Below are 27,366 nucleotides of genomic sequence, written 5' to 3'. Positions count from 1 at the left end.
CCCCCGGCGACCGGGACACCCCAGCCGCTCCGAGCAGGCACTCTCCCCGGGGTTGGAGCCGAGTCGCCCGTCCCAGAGGCCCTCGGGGCTCCCGCGGGCCCGGGGCGCAGAGGCCTTGGAGTTCAGACGAGGGGGCGCCAGGGAGGGGACCCCAGACACGAGGGGGGGAGAGGCTTACAGGGCAGGGAAACTGAGGCCGAGGAGGCTCGGCCCGGCTGGCTGACACCCCCCCCCCCGCTGTGTGCCTGGGCCGCGCTCCTCCCTCCCCAAGCCTCAGTTTCCTTTATTCGGAAGAGAGCTGGGCGCGATCGGCGAGGGCTGACTTCAAGGTTAGGGGGTTCTCTCCGCCTCCGACCGCGCCCCCTGCCCCGCCCCCGGCCTCAGTTTCCCCTGTCCGCCCCCCTTCCCCCGCCCCAGTTCCAGCCGGCCGTTTGGGGGAACTTGGGCAGAGTGGGGGGGGGACGGGGGTGTCGCGCTGGGTCCGGGGTGCGCAGCCTCCCCGCTTCCCCCGCGGGGCGGATCGCCGGCCTCGGCCACGCGGGGCCCCGCCGGGCGCGCGGGTCCCAGGGGCGCAGCCCCCCGCGGCTGCGCGCGGGGCGGGGCGGTGACATCACCGGGCGGGGCGGGCGGGCGCCGGGGCCGCCTCCGCGCCAGGCGCTCGCCGGGTCGGCTCGGTCCGGTCCGGTCCGGCGGCCGCGGCCATGACGCAGGGTCCGGGCGGGCGCGCGCCGCCCGCGCCACCCGCGGCCCCCGAGCCCGAGGCGCCCACCACCTTCTGCGCGCTGCTGCCGCGCATGCCGCAGTGGAAGTTCGCGGCGCCCGCGGGGTTCCTGGGCCGCGGCCCGGCGGCGGCGGCGGCGCGCGCGGCGGGGGCGCCCGAGCCGCACCCCGAGCCCGCGGAGACCCCCGCGGGGGTCCCCGCCCTGGCCGCCGCCGTGCTGGGCGCCTGCGAGCCCCGCTGCGCCGCGCCCTGCCCGCTGCCCGCGCTCGGCCGCTGCCGGGCGGCGGGGGCGCGCGGGCCGCGGGGGGCGCGCGGGGCGGCCGGGGCCCCCGACGCCGCCGACGAGTGGGCGCGCAAGGGGGGCTTCATCCACAAGCCGGCGCACGGCTGGCTGCACCCCGACGCCAGGGTCCTGGGGCCCGGCGTCTCCTACATCGTGCGGGTGAGTGCGCCAGCGGGAAGGCGGGGGAGGACGGGCCGGGCGACCCTCGGCTTGGTCCCCCTCCCCAGTCCCGGGGTCCCGCACCCCCAGATCCAGGTGGCCACCGCCCGCCTTTCCTCTTCTCCCCAGCACCCGGGACCCCCACGCCCAGCCCGCGCTCCACAGCCGCCCCCCTCATCACCCGCCCCCGGTATGTGTGTGTGGGGGGGTCGGGTTCCCACGGCGTCACGCGCGGAGGGGCGGGGAGAGGGCGGTGGGTGGGAGCGGGACACGCATGCGCAGGTGAAGGACACCCCCCCCCACACACACAACGCGCGGTTCCCAGAGGGAGAGTCAAGAGAAAGAGGACTTGGGTGGACCCCCAACCAGAAGCCCCCCCCCTCGCGCAGGCCCGGGCGGGGCGCTGGAACCCCGGGTTCCAAGCAGGCGAGCACAGGCGGGGCTCCCCACGTGCTTTTGTGTATGTCTGGTTTGTCATATTTTGTGCCAGGCTTGGGGCTTGAACTCAGGGCCAGGGCGCTGTTGCTGAGCAGGTCCGCGCTCAAGGCTGGCGCTCGACCACTTGAGCCACAGCTGCACTTCTGGCTTCTTGGCGGTTCACTGGAGATCAGAGTCTCTCAACGGACTTCCCTGCCTTGGGCTGGCTTCGAAACCAGGATCCTCAGATCTCAGCCTTCTCTGTAGTCAGGGATGACAGGCAATATGTGGTGTCTTTACCAGGCAGAGGAGGAAGTTTTACTCAGGGAGCTCAACCCCAGACCCAGGAAAGATGGTGGGGAGCCCCCAGACACGGAGGCTCCCTGGAAGGGTCAGAGAACAAGCACTCTGCGCAGACCTGGAGCTGCCCTTGCGCCTCTCCAAGTGTGAGCATCCACTGCTGCTGTGCCAAGTGTCTAGTTTAGGAAACTTCTTTGCTGCGCCCTGGGGAAGGGATGGGCCATCCCTTTCTCCTTGGCTTTGACCTTGGATGTGGAAGTGTGCTCCTTTGAATGGAGCCACTTCCCAAGGCCAGTCAGACCTGGAGGTTTAGGACTAACTTGTGGCTGCCAGGTCTGTGTGGGATGCTGGGATTGGAAGTCACCCCCAGAATGCACATACTCAAGTTGGGGTTCAGGGTTTGGGGTTAATATGAATGTGAGGCTTTGATCAATGGAGAGAATATTTAACGTATGTGTACTGTCATGTGCTGGTGATGCGGAGAACAAGAGAAAGAGGTGGTCCATGCTCTCAGGGAGGTTTGGGGGAGTTTTCCCTCCCTCTTTCCTTCCCTCCCTCCCTTCCTCCCTTCCCCTCTTCCTCCCTCCTTCCCCTTCTTCTTTCCTTCCATGCCAGTTCTGGGGCTTGAACTCAAGGCAGGATGCTCTCCCTGATTTTTATCTACTCAAGGCTGGTGCACTACCACTTGACCCACACCTCCACTTCCAGTTTTTTGGTAGTTGAGATGAGTCTCACAGACTTTCCTGCCTGGACTGGCTTTGAACTGCTATCCTCAGATCTCAGCCTCCTGAGTAGCCAGGATGGCAGGCCTGAGCCACAGGTGCCTAGGCTTTCTTTTTGTCTTTTTGAATGGCTATCCCCACCAGGCTGGTTTGATTTCCCTCCTAGTTACAAAGTGGCAGCCATAATTCCAGACACTGCTTTTCGGAACCCAGCATGTCCATGGGAAGAAAAGACTGCCTTTCCCTCCTCTTCCTTTTTGTAAGAGGTATCTCCTACACCGTGGTGGGGAAAACAGGGCTCACCAAAGAAGTCTCAGCCAATGAGAGCGGAGTGTGGTCTGCAGACCAGGGGCATTAGCACTGCCTGTTCCCCGGTCCCTCCAAGGCTGTCCACTACAGGTCTGAGGCAGGGTCCACAGGTCCTTTTGAAGTACTACCTGTCTGAGACATGGTTGGCATTTGGTCCATCTGAGCTCATGTATCTGACTGTCCATCCATCCACACACCCATTTACCCATCCATTATCCATTCATCCATTTTATTCATTTATCTGTCCATTCTTCCATTCATTAATCCATACATCCATCTGTCCATCCACCCCCATTGTCCATCCACTCATCCATCTGTCCATCCATCTACATACCCACCTATCATTCATCTATCCGGTCTTCATCTATCTGCCAATTATCCATCCATTAATCTCTATCCATCCACCCATTTATCCCCATCATCCATCCTTTCATCCATCCATACATCTATCCAATCAATCTGCCCATTCACCCAACCATCGTCCATCCATCCATCCAACCATGATTCATCTATCCATTCATTTATCTACCAGTTCATCCATCCATTAATCTATCCACTCACCCATTTACCCCCATCATTCATCCATTTATCCATCTGTCCATCCACCTACATACCCATCCATTTCATTCATACACTATTTCATCTAGCCACTCACTTACCCATCTTTCCATCCAACATTCACTAATCCACCCGTCCATCTGCTTATCCATCCATCCACACATCTGTTCATCTGTTTATCCATCTACCTGTCCATTCATCTACCCAGCCACCCAACTACCCATCATTTATTCATCCAACCATTTATTCACCTGTACTCCCACTTACCATTTATGCATGTATTCATCCATCTGTCCACCCATTCATCCCTTTATCCACCCGTCATCTACTCATTCATTTACCCACTCACTCTTCATCTGCCCATCCGATGATATATTCACTAATCCATCTGCTTATTCATCCATCCATCCATCCATCCATCCACCCTCCACCCATCCAACAGGTAAATCAGGTCACTCCCCTTCCTGAAATTCTTCCATGGCTCTTCAGCTTTCTCAGAAGGAACTCCTCCCCCTCTAGCCTCCCACCCCCATCCGCTCCTCTCTTTGCTGCTTGCTTCCTCTGTTCCAGCCTCCTCCACATGAGCTATGGTGGAGACCACATTGGCTCCTGCCTCTTGCCTGGCGCTTACTGTTTCCTTTCCTGGGCCTCACGTGCTGCCCTTTCCTCCTCGTTGTCACTGCCTGCATCTGTGAGCTTTTGCTCACATGGATTTCTGGGGGGAAGCGCAGACACAGACACAGACACTTGCTTCTTGTGGTTCTGTAGTTGGCAAAGGCTGAGTGGTCTCCCTAGTCTTGCTTGTGTGGCAAGGTGCCAGCTGGTGTGAATCTCGTCATCCAGCGGCTAGCCTGGCAGCCTGGCATGGTCGCAAGGTGCCGGGTGCAGCAAGGGGCACAGCCAGGCGAGATGTCCTCCCAGGATGTATGACGTTCTCTGGCATCCCATTGGCAAAAGAGGTAGCACAGCCGACCTGCGGGCCGTTGAGAGGGAGTGGCATGTGGCTGTTTTCACAATCCTCCATCAGCATCCAGGTCCTGTCTGGAGGCAGGGACCCTGCATGGGGCCCTGCAGTCCACTTACACTCATGCAAGCTCAATCTGAGTGTTCCTACCCCATGGTCCTCCTCCCCCTCTCACTGGAAGACTCCCGTGCTATCCTGCAGCCTTACACCTTGCTACTTAAAACTGTCTTAGAAATGATGTCATATAAATAGATAAAACTACTTGTTTCTACATGGGTGGTGGCTTGTGCCTGTAATCCTAGCCCCTCAGGAGGCTGAGATCTGAGGATTTTGGTTTGAAGCCAATCCAGGAAGGAAAGTTCATGAAACTCTTATCTTTAGTTAACTACCAGAAAAGCCAGAAGGGGAGCTGTGGCTCAAGTGGTAGATCTCCACTTAAGGAAAAAGGCAAGTGAGTTTGAGGCCTTGGTTCAAGCCACAGTATTCACACACACACACACACACACACACACCAACAACAACAACAACCACAACAAAAATCCCTGAGATCAAAATCACAAAGCAAGCTGAGCCTAATTAGTAGTACATGCCTGTCATCTTAATGCTTGGGAGACTAAAGCAGGACAATCACTTGAGCCCTCAAGAGTTGGGGACCAGCCTAGGCAACCAGCAAGATTCCATTTCAAAAATAAAGGGCTGGGAAGGTGGCTCAGTGGTAGAGCGCTTGCCTTGCATGCTTGAGGCCCTGGGTTCGATTTCCCAGCACCACATAAGCAAAAAGAAAAAAGCCGGAAGTGGCACTGTGGCTCAAGTGGTAGAGCGCTAGCCTTGAGCTGAAGAGCTGAGAGACAGTGCCCAGGCCCAGAGTTCAGGCCCCACGGCTGGACCCTGAAAAAAAATTAGTCAAGTGTTGGTGGCTTATGCCTGTCATCCTAGCTACTCAGGAGGCTGGGATCTGAAGATCACAGTTCAAAACCAGCTAGGGAAGGAGTCTTATCTCCAATTAGCCACCAAAAAGACAGAAGTAAGCTATAGCTCAAGCAGTAGAGCTCCAGCCTTGAACAAAAAAAGCAAGCAAGTGTTTAAGAACTTGAGTTCAAGCTCCAGGTTGGTGCACGCACCACATATGCACGCACACACACACACACACACACACACACACACACACACACACACACACATAATAAGAAAATGACTAAAAATCATAAAAACAAAAATAGCCACGAATCTCTTTCCAGTATACAATTTGGTGGCATTTGGTACATGAACAGAGTTGTGTAACTGCTACCCTCTACTTCAAGAACTTTGTTTTTTTCTTTTAAGGCAGAATTCTTTCTTTCTTTCTTTCTTTCTTTCTTTCTTTCTTTCTTTCTTTCTTTCTTTCTTTCTTTATTATGGCTTATGGTTTCATGAGTATCCGTTCATCAGAGCAGGGAAGGGTGTAGCAGAACAGTGTAATTCTCATCATGGTAGACAGGAAGCAAGATAAAGGGCTATTTCCAGAATATTCCATCATCCTAAAGGAGATCTTGTCCCCATGAGCAATCACCCCATCTCACCAGCCCTGGGCACCCATGAGTCTACTTCCTGCCTCTGTATTTGCCTATTCTGGGTGTTCTGGAGGCCATATGGCTGCACATGCTCCTAGCCACCAGCCACATGGGGTTGGAAGAATGCCAGGGCAGTCGGGTTCTACCTACTTGTTGCCCTCTGGGACATGAGTCACCCTCCTGCGGAAATAGTTGTTAAAATAGAGTCTGCAAGGGATGGTTTTGTGTGTGTGTGCACACATGCGTGCACCTGTGTGCGCATGCATGTGTGTGCGTGCACGTGCGCTACTATGAGGACTTGAACGCAGGGCCTGAGTACTGTCCCTTAGCTTTTTCTGCTCAAAGCTGGCACTCTACCACTTGAGCCATAGTTCCACTTTCTGGCTTTAGTCTCATGGGTTTTCCTGCCCTGGGATGACTTCAGATTGAAATCCTCAGATCTCAGCTTCCCGAGTAGCTGGGATTTACAGGCGTGAGCCACCGTGTTTGTGATTTATCAGCTGGAAGCTCTCTGTCTTAAACTGTCCTTCAGACTTTGTGCCTGGCCCCAGGATCCAGTGAACTGGATTGTCACATCCCTGTCTTTCTGGCCTGCCATGCCCATGTGGCTGGTGACCACAGTAAGGCCACCACGGAGCCTCTGGTGACCTTGTAGTTGAGTGTGGGGATGGGGAGAGATCCAGCAGGTAGGAGAATGGAGCCTCAGTGGGTACTGCATATGCAAAGGCCCTGAGGTAGAGGCTGGAATTGTCCAGGGAGGGAGGATGGGCCTATGGTGGCCTTGGGGAGGGGGACCACCGTGGGTTCTTGGGTTGGGGCTCTTCCTGCTGACTTTCTCCTCTCTCCTCAGTACATGGGATGCATTGAAGTTCTTCGATCGATGCGCTCCCTGGATTTTACCACTCGGACCCAGGTGACCAGGTGAGACCCAGCTGGGGTGAAGCTTCCTGCAGGTGGCAGGTGGGTGGACGGATGACATTGCTATGTAGGGCAAGCACAGGCTTGGACAGCATCCTGGGTCTGCATTTTTTTCTTCTCTCTCCTCATCTACTGTGCATGGTAATTACCCTCCCTTCCCAGCCTCGGTTTCCCTCTGAAGGATGGAGCAGCCGCCTGCCTTGCAGAACCTGGTGTGATTTGGGGAGCGGAGCTGGGACCCACAGAGGCTGGCTTGTTTTCTGTGACTGCCAGGGTTATCCTGGAGGGGATGCAGAGAGGCAGGTGGAGCTCAGTGCTCTGAGCTGCCTGGGGTGGAACTGTAAGGGGAGGAAGCCTAGCCAGGCCTTGCAGAACGGGATCCACACCTCTTTCGTTGGGAACTCATAGATTGCACTTGCTCTGGGTTTAAAAATTACTTCATTGGGATCAACTCTTTCTTTCTCTCTCTCTCTCTTTTTGGGTCCGGTCGTGGAGCCTGAACTCTGGGCCTGGGCGCTGTCCCTCAGCTCTTCAGCTCAAGGCTAGCACTCTACCACTTGAGCCACAGTGCTACTTCCAGCTTTTTTCTTTTTGCTTATGTGGTGCTGAGGAATCGAACCCAGGGTCTCATGCATGCAAGGCAAGCGCTCTACCACTGAGCCACCTTCCCAGCCCCCCCCCTCTCTTTCTTTCTTCTTTCTTGCTTTCTTTCTTTCTCTTTCACCATGGGGCTTGAACTCAGGACCTGGGCACTGTCCCTGAGCTCTTTTGCTTAAGGCTAGCACCCTACCCACAGCACCACTTCTGGTGTTTTAGTGGTTAATCGGAGATAAGAGTCTCATGGACTTTCCTTCCCAGGCTGGTTTTGAACCAAGATTCACAGATCTCAGTCTCCTGAGTGTCTAGGATTACAGACGTGAGCAACCAGTGCCTGGCTTGGCATCAGTTTTCTTAATAGCTCAATCTCTAAAGACTGTATAATATGATGACTTTTTTTTTTTTTTTGGCAGGTGCTGGGGCTTGAACTCAGGGCCTGGGTACTATTCTTGAGCTTTTGTCCTTAAGGCTAGTACTCTACCAATTGAGCTACAGTTCCACTTCCAACTTTTTGGGGGAGTTAAGTCTCACAGACTTCCTTGCCTGGGCTGAAGATTGCCTGCAACCTTCAGCTAACAGCCTCCTGAGTAGCTAGGGTTAAAGATGTGAGCCACTGGTGCCTGGCAAAATGATGGTTTTACGTATTTCCATAAAGTTGCACAACTTCTGCCTAGAAGTTCTAGAACATTCCATCACTCCAAAGGAAATCCCATTCAGTGACCCTGTCTTCCCTCCCTCTTCCCCCACAAATCCACTGCTTGTGTCTTGATCCACCTGTTCTGGATGTGTCCTGTCAGTGAAGCCACACACTAAATCTTAGTGTAGGTGTCTTATTTTGGGCAGACCCCCTAGGAGAGGAATTTCTGGGTTACAGGGTGACAGGTTTTACCCTTGTGTGGAAGCATGGATTGCTTCCTCAGTGGCTGCCCCATCTCTGGCCCCAGTCTTGGGTGGGTCTTTTCTTTTTTTCCTTCCTCCCTCCCTCCCTCCCTTCCTTCCTTCCTTCCTCTCTCTCTCTCTTGCATTTTTTTGTGTGTGTGCTAGTCCTGGGGCTTAAACTCAGGGCCTGGCCACTGTCCCTGAGCTTTTTGTTCAAGGTTAGTACTCTACCACTTGAGCCACAGCACCACTTCTGGCTTTTTCTGTGTATGTGGTACTGATGAATTGAACCCAGGGCTTCATGCATGCTAGGCAAGCACTCTGCCACAAAGCCACATTGCCAGCCCTTGGGTGGGTCATTTCTGACACTATTTCTATTTATTTATTTATTTAGTCAGTGTGGGGCTTGAACTTTGGGCCTTCACGTTCTCCCTGCACTCTTCAGCTCAAGGCTAGCGCTCTACCACTTGAGCCATAGCACCACTTCTGGTTTTCTGGTGATTAATTGGAGATCAGAGCCTCACAGACTTTCCTGCCCTGGCTGGCTGTGAACTGCAATCTTCAGATCTCAGCCTCCTGAGTAGCTAGGATGACAGGCATGAGCCACCGTACCTGGCTGACACCTCTCACCTCTCTCTCTCTCTCTCTCTCTCTCTCTCTCTCTCTCTCTCTCTCTCTCTCTCTCTCTGCCACTAGGCTTGAATTTAGGGCCTGAGCACTGTCCCTTAGCACTTTCGCTGATGGCTAGTGCTGTACCACTTGAGCCACAGCTTCACTTCTAACTTTTTTTAGTGGTTAATTGGAGATAAGGAGTCTGGACTTTCCTGCCTAGGGCGGCTTCAAACTCTAATCCTCAGATCTCAGTCTCCTGAGTAGCTCATTACACCTACATCTCTGAGGGCCTGTTTTGTGGCCACCTCCCTCCCCTCCTGTAACCCTAGCATTCTGAACAGATCCTGCCTCCCAGGGACCAGCAGCTTTTCTGTTTCCTGTCCTGAAGAGGTTGGTTCCTGACCTCTCAGGGAGGCTCAGAGCCCAGGACCTCTATTTGTGGTGCCTGGCTCCCTGAGCCTGACCCTCTCTCAGGGATCCACAGCCACAGAGAAGGTAAAGGGAGCCAGGGGGTCAGGAGCTGAGGTTGGGGGCTAAAAGTAGGGCTAGTGTCCCTGCTGTCCCCGCCAGATGGCACCCCCATGTCGGGACCCCATTTCTTCCCTATCCTTCTTCCCTTTAGACCCCAGCTCCCTCCTGAGCTCCTGCCTCTTCCCTGTGCCCCCCCCCCCAGTCCCTTCCTGTCTGAGCCTCTCCCCTTCAACTGCAGGGAAGCCATCAATCGGCTCCACGAGGCCGTGCCCGGCGTCCGGGGCTCCTGGAAGAAGAAGGTGGGTGAGGCCTGAGGCCGGGCTGGTGGGTGTCTCCTGAGATCATGGTGGGGGGCAGCGTGGCCTCCCCAAGAGCCCCTTGTGGCTTCAGGCCAAGTTGTACCCCACACAAGCCTCTCACTGTGTGGCCCTCACTCCTAGGCCCCCAACAAGACACTGACTTCCATCCTGGGCAAGAGCAACCTGCGCTTCGCCGGCATGAGCATTTCTGTTAACATATCGGTGGATGGACTCAACCTTTCCGTGCCCGCCACGCGCCAGGTGGGTGTGGCTCGTCATTGGCCCCGCCCCGCCTCACTCCCCCTTAGCCACGCCCTCAACCCAGTCCTCAGCCTGGCCCCGCCCCGCCCCGCCTCACTCCCCCTTAGCCACGCCCTCAACCCAGTCCTCAGCCTGGCCCCGCCCCAGCCCTGCCTCACTCCCCCTTAGCCACGCCCTCAACCCTGTCCTCAGCCTGGCCCCGCCCAAGCCCTGCCTCACTCTCCCTTAGCCACGCCCTCAACCCTGTCCTCAGCCTGGCCCCGCCCCAGCCCCGCCCCAGCCCCGCCCCAACCAGTTCTGTCCTCAGCCCCGCCCCACCCTTGGCCACACTCCTACCCCCTCCCTTAGCGCTCATCTAACCCTGTGACTTGCCTGACCTGTAGAAGTATGTCACACCCAAGTGGAGCCAGGGTAGGTGCAGGCTTTATAGAGCATATGACATCAACCACAGACGTGTTCTGTATGTGTGTGCGCATGCACTTGTGGGTGCACACTAGTATTGAGGATTAAAGGGCCTTCCATTCTAGCTTAGCTATTTTACTCAAGGTTAGTGTTCTACCATTTGAGTCACATTTCCACTTCCAGCTTTCTGCTGGTCAGTTGGACATAAGTGTCTCACAGGCTTTTCTGCATGGGCTGGCTTTGAACCTCAATTCTTAGATCTCATCTTCCTGAGTAGCTAGGATCAGAGACATGAATCATTGGCGCCTGGCACCATCAACATGTTCTAAGAGCCCCTTTTAGAACTAAGAGGACACTACAGAACTGGGGTGGCACCAGGCCCTGTCTGTCCACCCTGTCAGGACTCAGGGAAGAATCTCCTGGTCTGAGGTGGGTGGAAGCCGGGGGTGCTGCCCAGCTTCATGCAGTGCTCAGGACCTAGCCTAGTATCCACAGTGTTGGCGTGGGGTGGGGGATGGGAGGGAGACAGGCTTCCAGTCTCTTGTGGGAGAAATAGAAAAATGGCAACTGAATAAGGGAATAATGATCAGTTCTGAGAGCATTGGTAGGCCAGTGGAGACCACACTGACAAGGAGGGGGCGTTTCTCATGGAAGAGGTCAGCCTGGGTCATGGAGGGGAGTTTGTCGTCTGTTCTGAGAGCAGGATCAGGGACAATTGATGGACAAGGCCAGTGGTACAGCCAATGGAATTGTATCAGCTAGTGAAGTAGGGGCTGCATAACAAAACAGTTCCTACTGCAGCTGCAAGGTAGTGAGCATGCATTCAGCTGGAGGCTGATGGGTCTGTGCGCATCCCTGACCTCTTGCCATCCCAGATCTCAAGGCTGGGGCACAAGAGGACATATACAACCACACCAGACACCCTGAGGCTGAGCTTTGATCAGCCCACAGATTCCTGTCAGAAATGTGCTTTGTTTGCCCCATCTGTGGGAGGACTCTGTAGTCATGGGCTGAGTCCTGTCTCCCTGAGAAGCTGATAAGGCACGTTGCCACGGGAGCCACTGGGGGTCAGTGAGTGAGCTCTGGGCCTTGAGGGCCTGTGGGGAGTTTCTTAGCTGGACCGTACTGCCTGTGTAGGGAGTGGAGTTTGGGAGGCTGGCGTCTTGCCTGCGCACATGGGAAGGCCGTGGGTGCTGCTGCGTATTAGGCTGGAGAAGAGCTGTGCTACAGTAAAGACTACTGCAGCTTCCCAATCACTCAGAAGGGTATCCCGAGGCTTCCTGGAGGTAGGGAGGCTGGTACTAAGAGTGAAGGAGCGGGCTCCCAGTGGCAGCCTGAAGTGAAAGCCAGGAGGGGCAGCTGAAGAGGGCAGTGGGGACCGTAGGGAGGGGCTGGGGCTCAGCAGGCTGGTTCTGGATGTGTGAGACATAGACAGTGTGAAGGCTGGCATTAGATACTAGGTGGAGAGGCCAGGCTCCGGGCACAGCTGCGGCATGATGGACTATGCTGGAGATTGCTGTGGGGCGCAGCCCGAATGGCACTGACCCACAGTGCTGCAAACGGGCCACCAAGGATCTCTGTGGCCCCCTTAGGGCTCTCCACAGGGGAATTGGGCCCTGGAGAGCCTCAAAGGTAACGGAGCTGATTAATAGCTGTTTTGTGGGGAGCACAAGGCCGGCCCAGTCCTTCCAAAGGATTGTGCAGGGATTCCAGAGACAGGTGGCAGATGAAGTGGGGGTATGCCAACAAATACAAATTGGTATGCAAACGAGCATGCAAATGAGCATGCAGATGCCACTGCCAGGAGATGGGAGCCTGGAATGTGTGTGTATCTGTGTGTATGTGTGCTCATCTGTGAATGTGTTCACTTGAATGTTTGTGTGTCTCTGCACCTGCCTCTGTGTGTGTGTGTGTGTGTGTGTGTGTGTGTGTGTGTGTGTGTGTGTGTGTTGGGGTGTCACTGTGTCTCTGTCTCTGTGGGTTCAGGCAGGTGCACACATGACGGTGTCTCCAGTGGGTGGTCTGTCCTGCTACACATGTAGCTGTGTGACCCAGTCTTGTCACACCCTCCTTAGGCCCCAGTTCTTCCAGGGGTTTCATGTTCTTCTGGGACAGCTGTGGTGGGTACCAGTTGGGGAGCATCTTCAGCCCCACATCCCTGCCCCAGCCATTCTCCCGCCCCCTGTGGCAGCCTGGTCTATTCCTCCTGTCCCCTCTCCCCACTCTCCCGCCCTGCCCGCCTGTGACCTCGAGTTCCCCCTGCCATCACAGGTCATCGCCAGCCACCACATGCAGTCTATCTCCTTCGCGTCGGGCGGTGACACGGTAAGGCTGGGCAGGGACTGGGGAGGGGTGAGGCCCCGTGCCCACTGCCCTTCCAGCCTCGAGACCATCTCGCCTTCCCCAGACCCCACCTGCTCTGCCCGTGACCCCCACCCTTCCCACGGCTGGGGAGCAGGACCCGGACGGTGGCCCGGCCCCGCTGACCCTCCCACCGGCCCTCTTCCCCAGGACATGGCGGATTACGTGGCCTATGTCGCCAAGGACCCTATTAACCAGAGAGGTGAGCCATGGCGGGAGGCCAGAGCTGAGGGCCCAGGCAATAGCCAGGGAGGGGGTGATGCCGTACAACAGTCACGGTGACCCCTGTCCCTGTCCCTCCAGCCTGTCACATCCTCGAGTGCTGTGAGGGCCTCGCCCAGAGTGTCATCAGCACCGTGGGCCAAGCCTTTGAGCTGCGCTTCAAGCAGTATCTGCACAGTCCCCCCAAGGCCATTGTGCCCCCCGAAAGGTAAATACACAGGAATCTGCTGGGCCAGGTGGCCAGCTCTGCCTTTCACCCATGGACCTGGCTCTATCTGTCCCTCTTGGGTCCTGAGAATATCCCCTCCCTCTCTCCCACCTTCCCTCCTTCCATTTCTCTCCTCCCCCCGCCCCCACGGTTGTAGGGCTTGAACTCAGAGCCTGGTCCTGAGCACTTTTGCTCAAGGCTAGCACTCCATCACTTTGAGCCATAGCACCACTTCTGGTTTTCTTGGTGGTTCATCGGAGATAAGAGTTTCAGTGACTTTTCTGCCTAGGCTGGCTTTGAACTGTGATCCTCAGATCTCAGCCTCCTGAGTAGCTAGGATTCTGGGTGTGAGCCACCAGCATCCAGTCCCTCCCTCTATCTTTTCCTCCCTTCCTCCTTCCTTCCCTCCCAGATGAGTTCCAGAGCTCAGCCCTGGCTGTTGCTGCTCTGGGACCAGACAGTGAGCGTCACCAACCTCAAGGGCAAATTGTGTCCAGTTTGTCTCAAAATGTACATAAATGGATACATATGGCCGGGTGCCTGCAGAACTTTATTTATAGACACAGAAATTTAAATTTCAGATAACTTTACCCATGCTGCAACAACAACAAAAAATATTATCCTTTGGGCTTTTTCTCAACCATTTGAAGTTTTAGGATTTGAAATCAGGGAACATACCTTTATAGCTTATAGCTGAGCAAGCACAGATGACAGGTAGATTTGATCCTGGAACATTTGTGACTCTCAGAAGTTCAGACTGTAGGACAGGGGTGGTGGCACCTGCCTGTAATTCAAGCCATTCAGGAGACAGAAATCGAGAGGATCATAATTTGTGACCATCAGAAGTTATTGAGACCCCATCTCATCAACCAGATGAGAATGGTGGTATAACTCCAACTATTCAGGAGGTGTAAATAGGAGGACCATGGTCTGAGGCCATTTGGGACAAAAACGTGAGACTCTGAAAAAGAAAAGCCAAAAAAGGGCTGGAGGTATAGTTTACATGATAGAGCACTTGTGTGGCAAGTGCAAGGTCCTGAGTTCAAACCTCAGTGCTGCTAAAAGAAAAAGAACATAACTTCATTAATTTATGGGGTGGGCATTGGACGTTGTTTGTGGTGAGGTTGGCATCCAGGGCAGCGTGGGCATGTCTGTCCCCTCACATGGGCTGGGGGCATCCCTGGGTTTCCCTTGCTGGTGGTGGCTCCTGCTGCTTGTCCCCTGTGTGGTTCTTGGTGAGCCAGGTGCTGGTGGCTCATACCTGTAATCTCAGTTACTCAGGAGCCTGAGATCTGAGCAGTGAGATTCAAAACCAACCCGGGCTTCAAGACTCTTATCTCCAGTTAGCCAGCAAAAAGAAGTGTATGTATGACTCAAGTGATGGGGTTCTAACCTTGAGGGGAAAAAGCTAAGGGGCAATGCCAAGGCCATGAGTTCAAGCCCCAGTATTGGAACACACACACACACACACACACACACACACACACACACACACACACACACACACACTCCCATCACACACACACACACACACACACACACACACGTCCCATGGACTTTTTAGCCCAGGTTAGCTTCAAATTTTGCTCCTCAGATCTCAGCCTTCTGAGATTACAGGCGTGAGCCGCAGCACCCAGCTAGCCCAGGCATTCACATTTTCTCGGGGAGCAGGTGCTACTGACAGGTGGAGCACCAGATGGGGACTTGAGTGTCCTCACCCCTGATGCCTTGTTCTGTCTCCCCAGGCTGACCGGGCTGGAGGAGTCAGCTTGGGGGGATGAGGAAGAGTCTTCAGAACACAACTACTATAATAGCATCCCGGGAAAGGAGCCGCCCCTGGGTGGCTTGGTGGACTCCAGGCTGGCTGTCACCCAGCCCTGTGCGCTGGCAGCCCTCGGGGCCCTCGGACAGGTGAGCTCTGCTGTCCCCGTGGAGGGATGGGGCCTGGGGCCGCTCTTGACATGGCCGCTAGGGGCTGGACCCCGGGTGTGACTGGGGTGGGGGTGTTACAGAGCATGAGTGGCACTGGTTGTGGGCGTGAGGTGGTGCAGGGGAGGACCCACTGTCAGGAAGAGAAAGCCAGGGCTGCAGCCACCACCAGGGGGCAGCGCGGAGACCAGATGTACTCAGAGCCAGGTGGGGAGCAGCCCCCAGACTATTTGAGGGTGCAGTGGGGGGGTGCAGGCTGGGAAAGGGGCTTGCACACTCCCAGGGGTACCCACGCTTCTCTTTTTTTTTTTTTGGTCGGTCGTGGGGCCTGAAGTTGGCCTGGGCGCTGTCCCTGAGCTCTTCAGCTGTAGACTAGCACTCTACCACTTGAGCCTCAGCCCCACTTCCTGCTTTTTCTGCTTATGTGGTGCTGAGGAATCGAACTCAGGGCCTCATGCATGCAAGGCAAGCAGTCTACCACTGAGCCACCTTCCCAGCCCCACCCACGCTTCTCTTTCAGGGAGTTTCTCCTGTGCGAAGAGATGCCCGTGGCCTGCAGTGGGACCTGGGTGTGTCTGGTCCAGGTAGGCCCTCCCTAGCCACCCCCCCTCTCGCCCATGGGGGATTGGGCCCTCTCCTGTCCCCCACCACCACTGTTGTTCCCCACTTGTTTTTCTCAGCTCACCCCCAAGGCTGCATGTGTGCCCCTCACTCTTTCTGTTCCGGTTGAGCCATCCATTCTGTTCCCTGTACTGGTGGAGCTGTTGCATTTGGGGGTCAGATCCTGCAAGGTTCGAAGCTGGGGAATCCCACCTGTGTCTTGCATCTGCCGCCCCCACCCCCCCCCCACTCCCACACTTTTTTCTTTTCTCCTCCTCTTCCTCCTTTTCTTTTTCTGCTTATTTTTCAAGTAGGCCCCCAGGGATTGGCCTCAGACTACCATCCTTCCAGATATGCCTCCTGTGCAGCTCAGACTACAGTGACACACCACCATACCCAGCCTCTCTGTTTTGATATGGAGTTTTCATCCAACTGTGCACTTTGTGCCTGGGTGGATCTCAAACCAAGAGCCTCCTGACCTCCATCTCTGAAGTAGCTGGGATTAAAGGCGTGAGCCACCATGCCCATACTCCCAGGCACGGTAGATGCCTTGTCCTTTGCCACAACGGCATGGTCTTTCTCCATATAAATTTCCCTGTGTGGAGTCCAGGTGTTTGCTATGACAGGTAGAGCCACAAGCAGGTACCGGGTTTTCAGTCAAGGGCTGTGTGCTCACCCTAGGTGAGCAGCCACCCCTGTCAGCTTGGTAACTCACACAGTGTGCTCCCCGGCCTGCCTTCCAGGGGCTGCCAGCTTCTATGCCAGCAGCTGCCCCAGTGTCCTGTCTTATAGAAGAATGTGAGGCTCAGCCTGCCAGCCCATGTCTGGGGCATGTCTGTATTTCATTTCTGATGTTTAACAAACGGGTGTCCAAGATTTTTGACACGTGTGGCTGTGTGTCCTGTCCAGCCATGGTCGCTGGTGGGGTCTCATTGTGTGGCACTGCCGATTCTACCCCTCATCCTGTGTCACCGGGACGTCGGCTCAGCCAGCCCCTTCTAATAGTTCTGACCAAGAACTCCTGCCAACACGTCAGAACCTTAGCTCCAGCATCTGGGAATTCTTCCACCTGTCTACTCCATAGTCTGCTTCCTTTCTCCATATAGTTCTAAGAGGGGCTCCTCTTGGTGGATGGCAAGACTGGGTTTGAACCCCTCTACTCCCAACAACCATCCAGATCATTCTAGTTGCTGCTGTCGTTCTCATGCCTTGTCCTCCCTCCCTCCCTCTCTTCTTCTCCTCTTCCTCCATCCTTTTTTCCCTCCCTCCCTCCTTTCCTTCCTTCCTTCCTTCCTTCCTTTCTTTCTTTCTTTCTTTCTTTCTTTCTTTCTTTCTTTCTTTCTTTCTTTCTTTCTTTCTTTCTTTCTTTCTTTCTTTCTTTCTTTCTTTCCTTCTTTCTTTCTTTTTTGCCAGTCCTGGGACTTGAACTCAGGACCTGGGCACTGTCCCTGAGCTTCTTTTGTTCAAGGCTAGCACTCTACCACTTTGAGCCACAGCACCACTTCCAGCTTTTTCTGTGTAGGTGGTACTGAGGAATCGAACCCAGGGCTTCATGCATGCTAGGCAAGCACTACCACTAAGTCATAGTCCCAGCCCTCTCTTCCTTCTTTTGAGACTAGATCTGGCTATGTTGCCTATCCTGGAACTTGAGCTTCTCCTGCCTCAGGCTCCCAAGTGCCGGGATTATAGACATGGTCACAAGGGCTGGCTCTCACTATTTAACAAGTGCTCTCCCTGTTTCACAGAGGCACAGAATGTTGGGTAATTGGCAGCGTCAGTGGTAGAGCTGGGGTGGGAATCAACATCCCTGGAGGTTAATGATACAATTCCACACAGCAGAGACACAACCACAGGCCTTGGGCTGGCTGGGTTCTCAGACTGTGACTTTCCTGCCTAGCAATAGGTTCTGGAAGAATATACCCAAGATGCTCTGCTGACTCCTCCTCCTCCTCCTCCTCCTCCTCCCCCTCCTCCTCCTCCTCCTCCTCCTCCTCCCCCTCCTCCTCCTTCTCCTCCTCCTCCTCCTCCCCCTCCTCCTCCTCCTCCTCCTCCTCCTCCTCCTCCTCCTCTTCCTCCTGCTGCTGCTGCTGCTGCTGCTGCTACTGGAGTTGAACTGAGGACCTGGGCTCTCTCAGTTTTTTTTGTTTTTTTGTTTTTTTTTTTGCTCAAGGCTGGCACTCTACTACTTGAGCCACAACTCTACTTCCATTTCTTTTTCTGGTTAACTATAAATAAGAGTCTCACAGAATTTTTTTTTCTACCAAGGCTGGCCTTAAACTGTGATCCTCAGATCTCAGCCTCCTGATAGCTAGGATTACAGGTGTGAGCCACTGGCGCCCAGCTTCCAGCCTTCTCAGGATAGAAAACGGCAAATTTGGGGCTGGGAAGGTGGCTCAGTGGTAGAGCGCTTGCCTTGCATGCATGAGGCCCTGGGTTCAATTCCTCAGCACCACATAAGCAAAAAGAAAAAAGCTGGAAGTGGTGCTGTGGCTCAAGTGGTAGAGCGCTAGCCTTGAGCTGAAGAGCTGAGGGACAGCGCCCAGGCCCAGAGTTCAGGCCCCATGACCAACCAAAAAAAAAAAAAAGAAAGAAAACTGCAGATTTAATTTCTCCCAATGCCTTTCCTCACCCATCAGATAAGCAGAAGTCAGTCTGGTGGTCCAGGGGCCTGAGGGTGAGGGGACGGTGGGCCCCTGCCTGTCACGCGGGCCCCTGGGCAAGGGTCCTACAGAGAGACTCTCAAGGGTCCTTGTGAAGCATTTGTGGCTTCTGAACCATGTGGATGCATTATGCATTGAGAAATAGAATTAAAAAGAAGAGAGGCAAGTCAGTTCTAAAATAGAGCAGACAGAGGGTGGACCCAACAAAGCCTCGCTGATAATATAATTACAGGGTGGCAGAGCTGCTGCTGTTACTGCTTAAATGTGGGCATTGAACGTAAACATCTGAGCCCGCTTCCTGCGGCACCTCCGGCCTCCCGCCTGCGGATGGCTGGCCTGGAGCTGCCCCCACCTGGGAGCATCCTCCACTTGTGTCCCAAGCTGGGGGCCCTGTGGATTTTCAGTGCTGATGGGAGGGGGCTCATCGTGGTGTTCCGGAGGGGACTTGCATGAAATTCCTGCATCTTGCCCATCTGGAGCCACACAGGAAGGTTCTGGTGTTCCCACTCCCCTGCCCGGAGTCTTGTCCCTGACCCCATGGCCTTCCTCGCTCCCCAGCCCCGCCTGGGGATGGCTATGTGCAGGCAGATGCCAGGGGACCACGGGACTACGAGGAACACCTGTATGTCAACACCCAGGGGTTGGATGCCCCAGAGCTTGAGGACTCTTTGCCACCTGAGGACAGTCCCAAGAAGGACCTGTTTGATATGCGTAAGTTTGTCCTATTACCCCCCTGCAGCCTAAGGTGGGGGAGAGGGGTATGTGGGGGGAGTCCACAAGGGACCAGGGGAGTCCAGACTTGCTTCCTGTGGGCCACAGCCTGATGGGGGAGGCCTCCCTACTGACTTCCTTATCTGATGAGGGAGGCTGAATCCTCTCCTTGATTGAGGATCCCAGAGAGCTGCTTGTGTGGACATTCCCTAAGCAAGCCACTGCTTCCCATTGGCTGAGTAAGGGGATGGTGTGTGTCCCTCAGCCAATCTCCAGTCAGGAGGATGCAGCACGTGTGTGGATTGGCCAAGCCAGTGCTCCTTGCCCCCAGCATGGTCATTCCTCAACCAATCCCCAGCCAGGAAGACAACATCTGTGTGAGGATTGACCAACCCCTAGTCCAGAGGACAGGATGGCATGTGCTGATTGGCTAGGCTGCTTGTGGGCTTGGTTGGTGGCCTGGGGTTGGAAGTCAGGTTCTGTGTGAGCCAGGGCTGTAGCCTCGGATTGTAAGGGTTGGCGACTGGATGACAGATCTGTGCCACCTGCCTCCATGGGTGGTGAGGGCCTGTGGCTTGGAGGGGGGCAACGTTCAGTATTTCCCTGCTACTTTGGCAGTCTGTAGGAAGCTCAGAGCAGAAAGAGCACTCCACTGAGTTAGGATGGGAAATGTCTGCTTGTCACCTGCCACAATGGTGTGTGCTGAGGTCCTGCCACAGCAAGGAGCCATGTGACAGGCTCACATGTGGGCAGGCCAGGGCGACAAGAAAACGTAATGTGTGCGAGCTTCCAAGGAAAGAAATGCTGGCAGGGGAAGGCAGACGGAAGGAGGCCTGAGCTGCAGTGGGCGTGCCCTAATGGGCATGGTGTCATGTGGGTGGGTGTGGCTCCAGAGTGGGCGTGGCGGCATGGTGGGCGTGTCCTACATGGACCTGGTTCTCAGATGGCGTCCTGACAAGGGTGTTCCTCAAGGGGAGTCGTAGCCACCCAGTGGGCGGGGCCCAATTGGAAGAGCACCTGCTTAACAAGGGCAAGGCTGCGCACCCCTGCCTCCCCCACCCTCCTGTTCCTCCCCGCCCCCCCGCAGGCCCCTTTGAGGATGCCCTGAAGTTGCACGAGTGCTCGGTGGCGTCAGGCATGACGGCAACCCCACTCTCCCTGGAGGACCAGTGGCCCAGCCCCCCGACCCGTCGGGCTCCTATAGCCCCAACGGAGGAGCAACTGAGGCAGGAGCCCTGGTACCACGGCCGCATGAGCCGCAGGGCGGCTGAGAAGCTGCTCCGAGCAGACGGGGACTTCCTTGTGCGAGACAGTGTCACCAACCCGGGGCAGTATGTCCTCACCGGCATGCAAGCCGGGCAGCCCAAGCACCTGCTGCTGGTGGACCCTGAGGGTGTGGTAAGATGGTGGGGGGGAGGTTGGGAAGGGGGCAGGGAGGGGACAGGCTGCCAGGGCCCAATGCCAGGGTCCAGTGAGCATTTTCCAGCTCCCATAGAATTGCAAAGTATTTTCCAGTGTTCAAGGGACTACTCTGTCTGCAGAGCATTTGGGGTGTACAGAAACATTTCTAATCTTAAGGCTTTTCCAGGTTCACCAAGCTCCGAATTTCCCCCCCCCCCTCATCAGCAGATGCATGGCACTGGATGTTTGACTTTAAAATGTGGCCAAGCACCAGTGGTTCCCTTTTTTTTTTTCTTTTTCTGGTCTGAGACAGACTCGAACTCAGTGTCTGACGCTTTCTCTCATTGGCTGACGCTCTACCACCTGAGCCACATCTCCAGCTCCACCAGTGGTTCCCGTCTGTAATCCTAGCTACTCAGAAGGCTATGATCTGAAGGCTCTGTGGTTCAGGAAAGTCCGTGAGACTCATCACCAAAGAACCAGCAAAATGTAGGGCTGGAGGTGTGACTCAAGTGGCAGAATACCAGCCTAGCAAGCAAACTGAGTGGGAAAAAAAATTTTTTTTTAAAGAAAAAGGAAAGAGAAAAGTATCCATTGTCTATTTTGACACCTCTGGGATCTTTTTTTTGTACTGAGATTTGAACTCAGCCTGTGCTAGCTAGGCAGGAGTGCTGCCTTGAGCCTCACCCTCAGCCTGTTTTGCTTCAGGCATTTTTCAGTCAGGTAGGGTGTCTGCCTTTGCCTAGGGCTGCCCTTAGACCTCAGTCCTTCTACCTGAGGCTGGGATTACAGGTGTGAGCCATCCTTTCCAGTTCATTGATTGAGATGGAGTCTCAGGTTTGTTGGTTCTTCTTCTTCTTTTTTTTTTTTTTTTTTGTGAAAATACTGTACAGAGGGATTACAATTACTTGGGCGAGATAATGAGTACATTTCTTATCAAGCATTGTAGCCTCCTCCTTTGTTTCCCCTTCCCATCCCTTCCCATCCTCCCTCCCCCCTGTTGGTTCTTTTTGTACTGGTACTGGGGCTTGAATTTAGGACCTGGGCACTGTCCCTTAGCTTTTTCATTCAAGGCTGGTGCTTTACCATTGAGCCACAGCTTTACTTCCAGTTTTTTTTTTGCTAGTTAATTGGAGATAAGAGTCTCTCACATTGTCTCCCTAGATTGGCTCTGAACCTTAATTCTCAGATCTCAGCCTCCTGTAGCTGGGATTATAGGCCTGAGCCACCAGTCTTAGCTCCAAGGAGGTGTGTGTGTGTGTGTGTGTGTGTGTGTGTGTGTGTGTGTGTGTGTGTGTGTGTGTGTGTGTGTGTGTGTGTGTGTGTGTGTGTGTGTGTGTGTGTGTGTGTGTGTGTGTGTGTGTGTGGCTTGAACTCAGGGCCTGGGTACTGTCCCTGAGCTTTTTCATTCAAGGCTGGTGCTCTGCTACTTGAGCCACAGCTCAACTTCTGGCTTTTTAGTGGTCGATTGGAGATAAGAGTCTCACAGACTTTCCTGCCCCAGCAGGCTTCAAACTTCCATCCTCAGATCTGTCTCCTGAGTAGATACATTTGCCATGGGTGCCTACCAACTTTTTTTTTTTTTTTTTTTTGGCCCGCTGTCCTTGAGATTCTTTTGCTCAAGGTTGGTGCTCTGCCACTTGAGTCACAATGCATGCCACTTCTGGCTTTTTCTGAGTAGTTTGTTGAGTCTCATGGCCTTCCCTGCCCAGGCTGGCTTCAAACCACGATCCTCAGGTCTCAAACTCCTGAGTAGCTGGGATTGCAGGCGTGCCCCTCCAGCACCCAGATTTTTTTTTTTTTTAATAAAGTTTCTCTCTGTGGCTTAGGCTGGCCTGGAACTTGTGGTCTTCCTGCTCAGCATTCTGAATGTTGGGATTGCAGGCGTATGCTCTCTTGCCTCCTGGCCCATGGTGTTGGATCTGAGGCTAATTGGAGCCCTCCTACTCTGACTTTAGTCCTGTGGAGGGCGGTGGGAGCAGGCCTTGCTCAGCAGTGCCGTGGGCCCAGGCCTCCCTCTGGGAGGAGCTCCGGGGTGGGGGTGGGCGTGGGGGTGGGGCGGTACTGATGCTGAGGCCTCCCATCCCACAGGTGCGGACGAAGGATGTCCTGTTTGAGAGCATTAGTCACCTCATCGACTACCACCTCCAGAACGGACAGCCCATCGTCGCTGCAGAGAGCGAGCTGCACCTGCGCGGCGTGGTCTCACGGGAGCCCTGAGTCAGGTGGGTATTGGGTGCCAGCCGGGGTACATGCTTTTGCCCATGTATAGATTTCTTCTGATGTTTAAAAACCAGGACCTCACTTTTTTGCTTAGTTCTTTTTCCCCTCAAGGCTGATGCTCTACCCTTTAAGCCACAGCTCAACGTCTGGCTTTTTGGTGATTAATTAGAGATAAGAGTATCCTACACTCCCCCTCCTGCCGCCCCTCCGCCCCCCCCCTTGCCTGGGCTGGCTTGGAATCAGGATTCTCAGATCTGAGCCTCCTGAGTAGCTAGGGTTACAGTTGTGAGCCAGTGGCATCTGGCCCGGGAGCCCTCTTGTTGACAGGAAGCAGGGGTATGGCTGGGACCTGAACCCACGTCTGTAGCTGTGGTCACGGTGACCCTGATCTCACCTTCCCATCAGCCCACAGGTCGCCGTCCTCAGCCTGGCTCCTGTCCCTGTTGAGTCTTAACGTCTCTCAGCCTTTCTCTCCGACCCCCATCAGCCCAGAACCGCTGGAATCAGAACCGCCACCATCTCGCCTTTCTCGCATGAGCTTGGGGAATCTTTCTCCCATCATCTGCCTGGGCTGGAAATGGGGAAGGGCCCTGCCCCCCCACCTGTGCTGGAGAGAGGGTGCTCATACCAAAGACATTGACCTCCTCGCCTTTAACGAAGATACACGCACAGACCGCCTCTGCGTGGAGCCCTGGCCTCTGGTATCTGATGGGGCAGAGAAGGGGGCTCTGTGTCCCCCTCTAGGCCCCCAGCTGGATTCAGGTTGTCCCCTGAAACAGAAGGTCCCAGGCCTGTGTGGACGCGGATTTCTTCCCAAGCTGGGCTCCCATTTTCCTACCAGAGACACTGGGTGCACCATTGTTTTGAGGGGAGATATTATGGTGCTTTGGGGTCTTCATCTAAGGCATGTGCTGACCTTGGCCTACGGGAGGGAGGGCGGAGGGGGCCTTGTGGCTCACCTACCAGGTCGGGGAGACATCCAGGTGAGTTGATGCGGCCAGTTGTGAGGTTCGCTTCCCCTCCCCTCCCCCCTCTGAATAGGAGGGGAGCCGGGGATGGCTGTCTGCTCTGCCTCCCAGCTGTTAATGCAGCCTGGACATTGGACTCTGTTTGTAATTAAACCTGGAATGACCCAACACCGAGTGCCAGCCACCTGTATACGCAGGGTCCTGGCAGGGCTGGGGGATGGGTTCCATGGGTAGAATGAGGTTCCTGAGAGGGCAGCTAAGGAGGGGGCTCAGGAGTCCCCGATTGTCCTCAGGAACCGACTGGAGGAGGAGAAGGTGGGTTGGGATCTGGGGTGGGAGGAGAGCCCTGGAAGTGGCCTTCCCTCCAGAATCCTGACACCATGCCTCTGATTTTTATTGCCAGATAAATTGGGTTTCTGCTTTTCTGTCCAATGTTCTGGCTCCTCCTCACCTAGCTTATCTCCAACATCTTGTAGTCCCTCTTCCCTCCCAGACTTCCACACTTTCTTCCCCTGCCAGCTGCTGGTGACTCATGCCTGTCATCCTTGCTACTCAGGAGACGGAGAGCTGAGGATTATGGTTGAAGCTAGCCTAGGTAGAAAAGTCTATGGGACTCTAATATCCAATTAACCAACAAAAATCTGGAAGTGGAGGCATCGATCAAGTGGTAGAGCTCCAGCCTTGAGTAAAAAAAGCTCAGGGACAGCACTCATTGTGACCCCTCCAACCATTGACCCATCCACTCACCCACCCACTCACCCATCCATCCATCCTTCCACCCATCCACCCACCCATCCACCCATCTACCCATCAGTCCACACATCCATTCATCCACACATCTGTCCATCTGCCCAGCCAGCCAGCCACCCATCCATCCATCAATCCATACACACACACACACATCCACCCACTAACACACCCATCCATCTGTCAATCCATCCATTCAACCATCCACCCACCTTTCCATCCATCTATCTACCCACCCACCCATCCATCCACCCATCTATATATCCATCTTTTAATCCACCCAACATCCTTCAGCATCCTAAACACCTTCTGGTAAACAACAGGGACACAAAAGTGCCCAGTCAGACTTTTCCTTGTGGTACTCATGAGCAAATCACCACTAAATGTGCACTGACAACCATGAAAACAAAAGTCCTACAACTCAGATATTCCGGGACATGTGGAGGGCCTCTGTGAGGATGTTTCAGGCCAAGTAGAGGTAGAGTTCAGCGAAAGAGACTGCAAGTACAAAGGCCCTGTGGTACATGGACCCAGCACACTCAAGAACAGATCATGCATTCCAATGAGGAAGGGAGGGGAAGATAGAGAGGAGGCAGTGGGGTCTTGAGCAGAGGAGTGTCATGAAATACCAGCTCTTGATGACAGAGGTCTAAGTGTATTTTATGGGTTCACAAATTCATTCGCCCTTAGCCCTGGGTCCTGTGAGGCCTGGGCTCCCTGCCTCCATCCTGTACTCTGAAGTCCAGGTGTCTGGTGCCCTGGTGAGAACAGCTATTACCTGTACAAGTTCAGATGCTCAAGTTCTCCCTGCTTTGCAGGCGAGGAGGAGAGCAAGATCACGCTGTGGCCCAGCCCAATCCCATCCTGCTTTTCTTTTTGCTGAAAAGTCTGAGGTACTGATGCAAACAGGGAGCTGGAAGCTCAGCTCTGACTCCAGTGAAGTCAGTCTTACTCCCCTTTTTTACCCTCAGCTATTCAGTCAGCCAACATTCCTTGGCCCAACCTGTCCTGGGAGACTTGGGATGGGTGTAGGAGAGTCCTGAGTTCAAGTTCAGAGTCTGTGCAATTTAGGCAAGATATGTCCTGCTCCCCCACCCCCTGCCCTGCCGTGGAGGCTTTGTGAGGCTCTAACAAGGGCCTTGCTATCTGTAGACACCTGGAGCTTACAGGGAAGCTGTGGGCAGGATCCTAAGGGAATGAGGGGAATCCTACTTGGGGGTTTTCAGACGGGCTGTTCCTCCAGCTCCTGGAGCCACCTTCCCTGTTCTGATGGAGAAGATAGTATAGAAGTGGTCCCTGCCAGAGCCTCATGAGCATACATGGCCTCTTTGGGACTGGCCCTGGATCTTGGGTCTTGGGGCCCTGGGTTCTGGCTCTTTCAGCCATCTATACCTTTCTAAGCCTGTGCTGGATACTGATGGGATTCAAGCATCTGAGAATCGCTCCTCCTGCCAGTCCCCAGCTTGGGGCTGGCGCTGAAGCCACCCAGCATGAGGTGGCACGACTCAGGGCCAGTCAATACCACCTGTGCCCCCTTTTTCTTAGTGTGCAATTACAGCTGCAGCACCCTCTCAGGCTCCAGGAAGGCCGGGCATCCTGGGGGTACCTCACCCTTGCCAGCCCAGACTGCTTAGTGTTTGTTTGCCCACTGCCAGCTGGGTGGGCTGGGCTCCCTTCCCTCTGTGGCAGCGTCCTCAGCTGTCGGTGGGGCGGGTATGGGTGAGTAGGTACTTTTCATCGCAGGGTTCTTTCTCCAGGTGTGAAGGAGGTAGGGGTAGGGGGCGGGACTTCCTGTTGGTGATGTCATCTTCTGAGTTTTTCCAGGACTGGATCATGGCTGAGACTTTTGATTACACTGTGGAACATCTGGGGAACAACGGTAGCCCACACTGACCTTGCAGGTTCTCTGCAGATGCTGGGTGCTTGGCAAAGTGATGCTGGTTAGGCACCAGTGGCTCATGTCTGTGATCATAGCTACTCAGGAAGCTGAGATCCCCACATGGGAGGAGAGGTGCTGCTTCCAACTTAGCACAAGTGCTGAGCTGTGATCCTCAAGACCTGGCCTTGTCACCCCCCAACTATGCAATAAACAGGGGGCTCTGAACCCCTTCCCTAGCCCTGGAGGAGTTCACTGCAGAACTGAGCAAGGGTTCTCAGGACCATCTTTCTTGTTGCACAATTGTCTGACTTGTTCTTTTTTTTTTTGCTTTGTTTTGAGACAGGATCCCAGGCTGGCCTTGAACTCCAAGCCTCCTATCTCTGCCTCCCGCACACTAGGATGACAGGCGTGCACCACCATGCTTGGTGTCTGGCAAATATTTACTGAAGACCCCTCAATTTGCCCAGAGCAGGCCTTGGGGACATTATAGGAACAAGATCTCCATGGTACTTTTCCTGTTGGCTTCTGGCCCAAAGTGGGTGGGACCCCTCTCAATGAATCGAGCTGAGATGGCCTTCTTGGGGGTGATCTCAGCTCCTTCTGGCCTCCTGCTCCTATCTGGATGATCAACCTCCAACCCCACTTGGCTTCCAGGATGTGTGGAGGTATCAGGGGACAGGACCTGGGTCCCATACCCACTCCTCAGCTGATAGGCAAGCAGTCACTCATCCTGCCAGTATCCTAGCATGGGTCACGGTGGCACTTAGGGACATTTCTGGAATATGGGTGGCTCTTGACAATCATTAATAAAGCACCAGATGACTGCTGGGTGCCAGTTGATACCTTATCTTTTTGGCTTGTCAAGCTAAGGCTGGTCAGGGAAGTAGCCATCTGGGTTCTGGAAGAGGAAACTGAGGCAAGAGAGAAGGGGAGGGTCAGGTAGCAGTGAAGTCTGGGGCTAGCAGGAAAGGTCTGGCTACCTGGAGGGCCTGCTTGGGTCTGAGCCCTGGACACGTCCCTCTTGGCTTTACTCCT

General features: G+C 54.8%; 1 protein-coding gene across 3 annotated transcripts; it reads left to right on the top strand.

Annotated features, from left to right (window-relative positions):
- Positions 1-701: 701 nt before the first annotated feature.
- On the top strand, positions 702-27,254 carry Shc2 (SHC adaptor protein 2). 3 transcript variants are annotated; one of them, XM_070008632.1, is made up of 13 exons: positions 702-1,163; positions 6,834-6,904; positions 9,699-9,759; positions 9,901-10,020; positions 12,694-12,747; positions 12,934-12,985; positions 13,087-13,213; positions 14,959-15,124; positions 15,663-15,726; positions 18,991-19,113; positions 20,201-20,511; positions 22,606-22,739; positions 23,143-27,254. In XM_070008632.1, exons 1-12 carry the CDS (start codon positions 702-704, stop codon positions 22,732-22,734), a joined length of 1,740 nt encoding a protein of 579 aa, XP_069864733.1. In that variant the 3' UTR covers positions 22,735-22,739; positions 23,143-27,254. The 3 variants fall into 3 exon arrangements, with proteins under 3 accessions (XP_069864733.1, XP_069864732.1, XP_069864731.1); XM_070008631.1 differs by having other exon boundaries at positions 18,961-19,113; positions 23,150-27,254; XM_070008630.1 differs by having other exon boundaries at positions 18,961-19,113.
- Positions 27,255-27,366: the final 112 nt, after the last annotated feature.

This window comes from Dipodomys merriami, unplaced genomic scaffold, assembly GCF_024711535.1.
Source record: "Dipodomys merriami isolate MVZ:Mamm:240054 unplaced genomic scaffold, mDipMer1.0.p SCAF_70, whole genome shotgun sequence".
Lineage (NCBI taxonomy): Eukaryota > Metazoa > Chordata > Mammalia > Rodentia > Heteromyidae > Dipodomys > Dipodomys merriami.
The sequence above is the reverse complement of the archived record's forward strand: the minus strand, read 5'-3'. Positions and strand labels throughout refer to the sequence as shown.

Bases quoted from the DNA above. Each gene is read 5' to 3' on its own strand.
- Shc2 (XM_070008631.1), top strand. From the start codon at position 702: ATGACGCAGGGTCCGGGCGGGCGCGCGCCGCCCGCGCCACCCGCGGCC. The intron at 6,905-9,698 runs GTGAGACCCAGC...CTTCAACTGCAG, and splicing joins ACTCGGACCCAGGTGACCAG to GGAAGCCATCAATCGGCTCC. The intron at 20,512-22,605 runs GTAAGATGGTGG...CCCATCCCACAG, and splicing joins TGGTGGACCCTGAGGGTGTG to GTGCGGACGAAGGATGTCCT.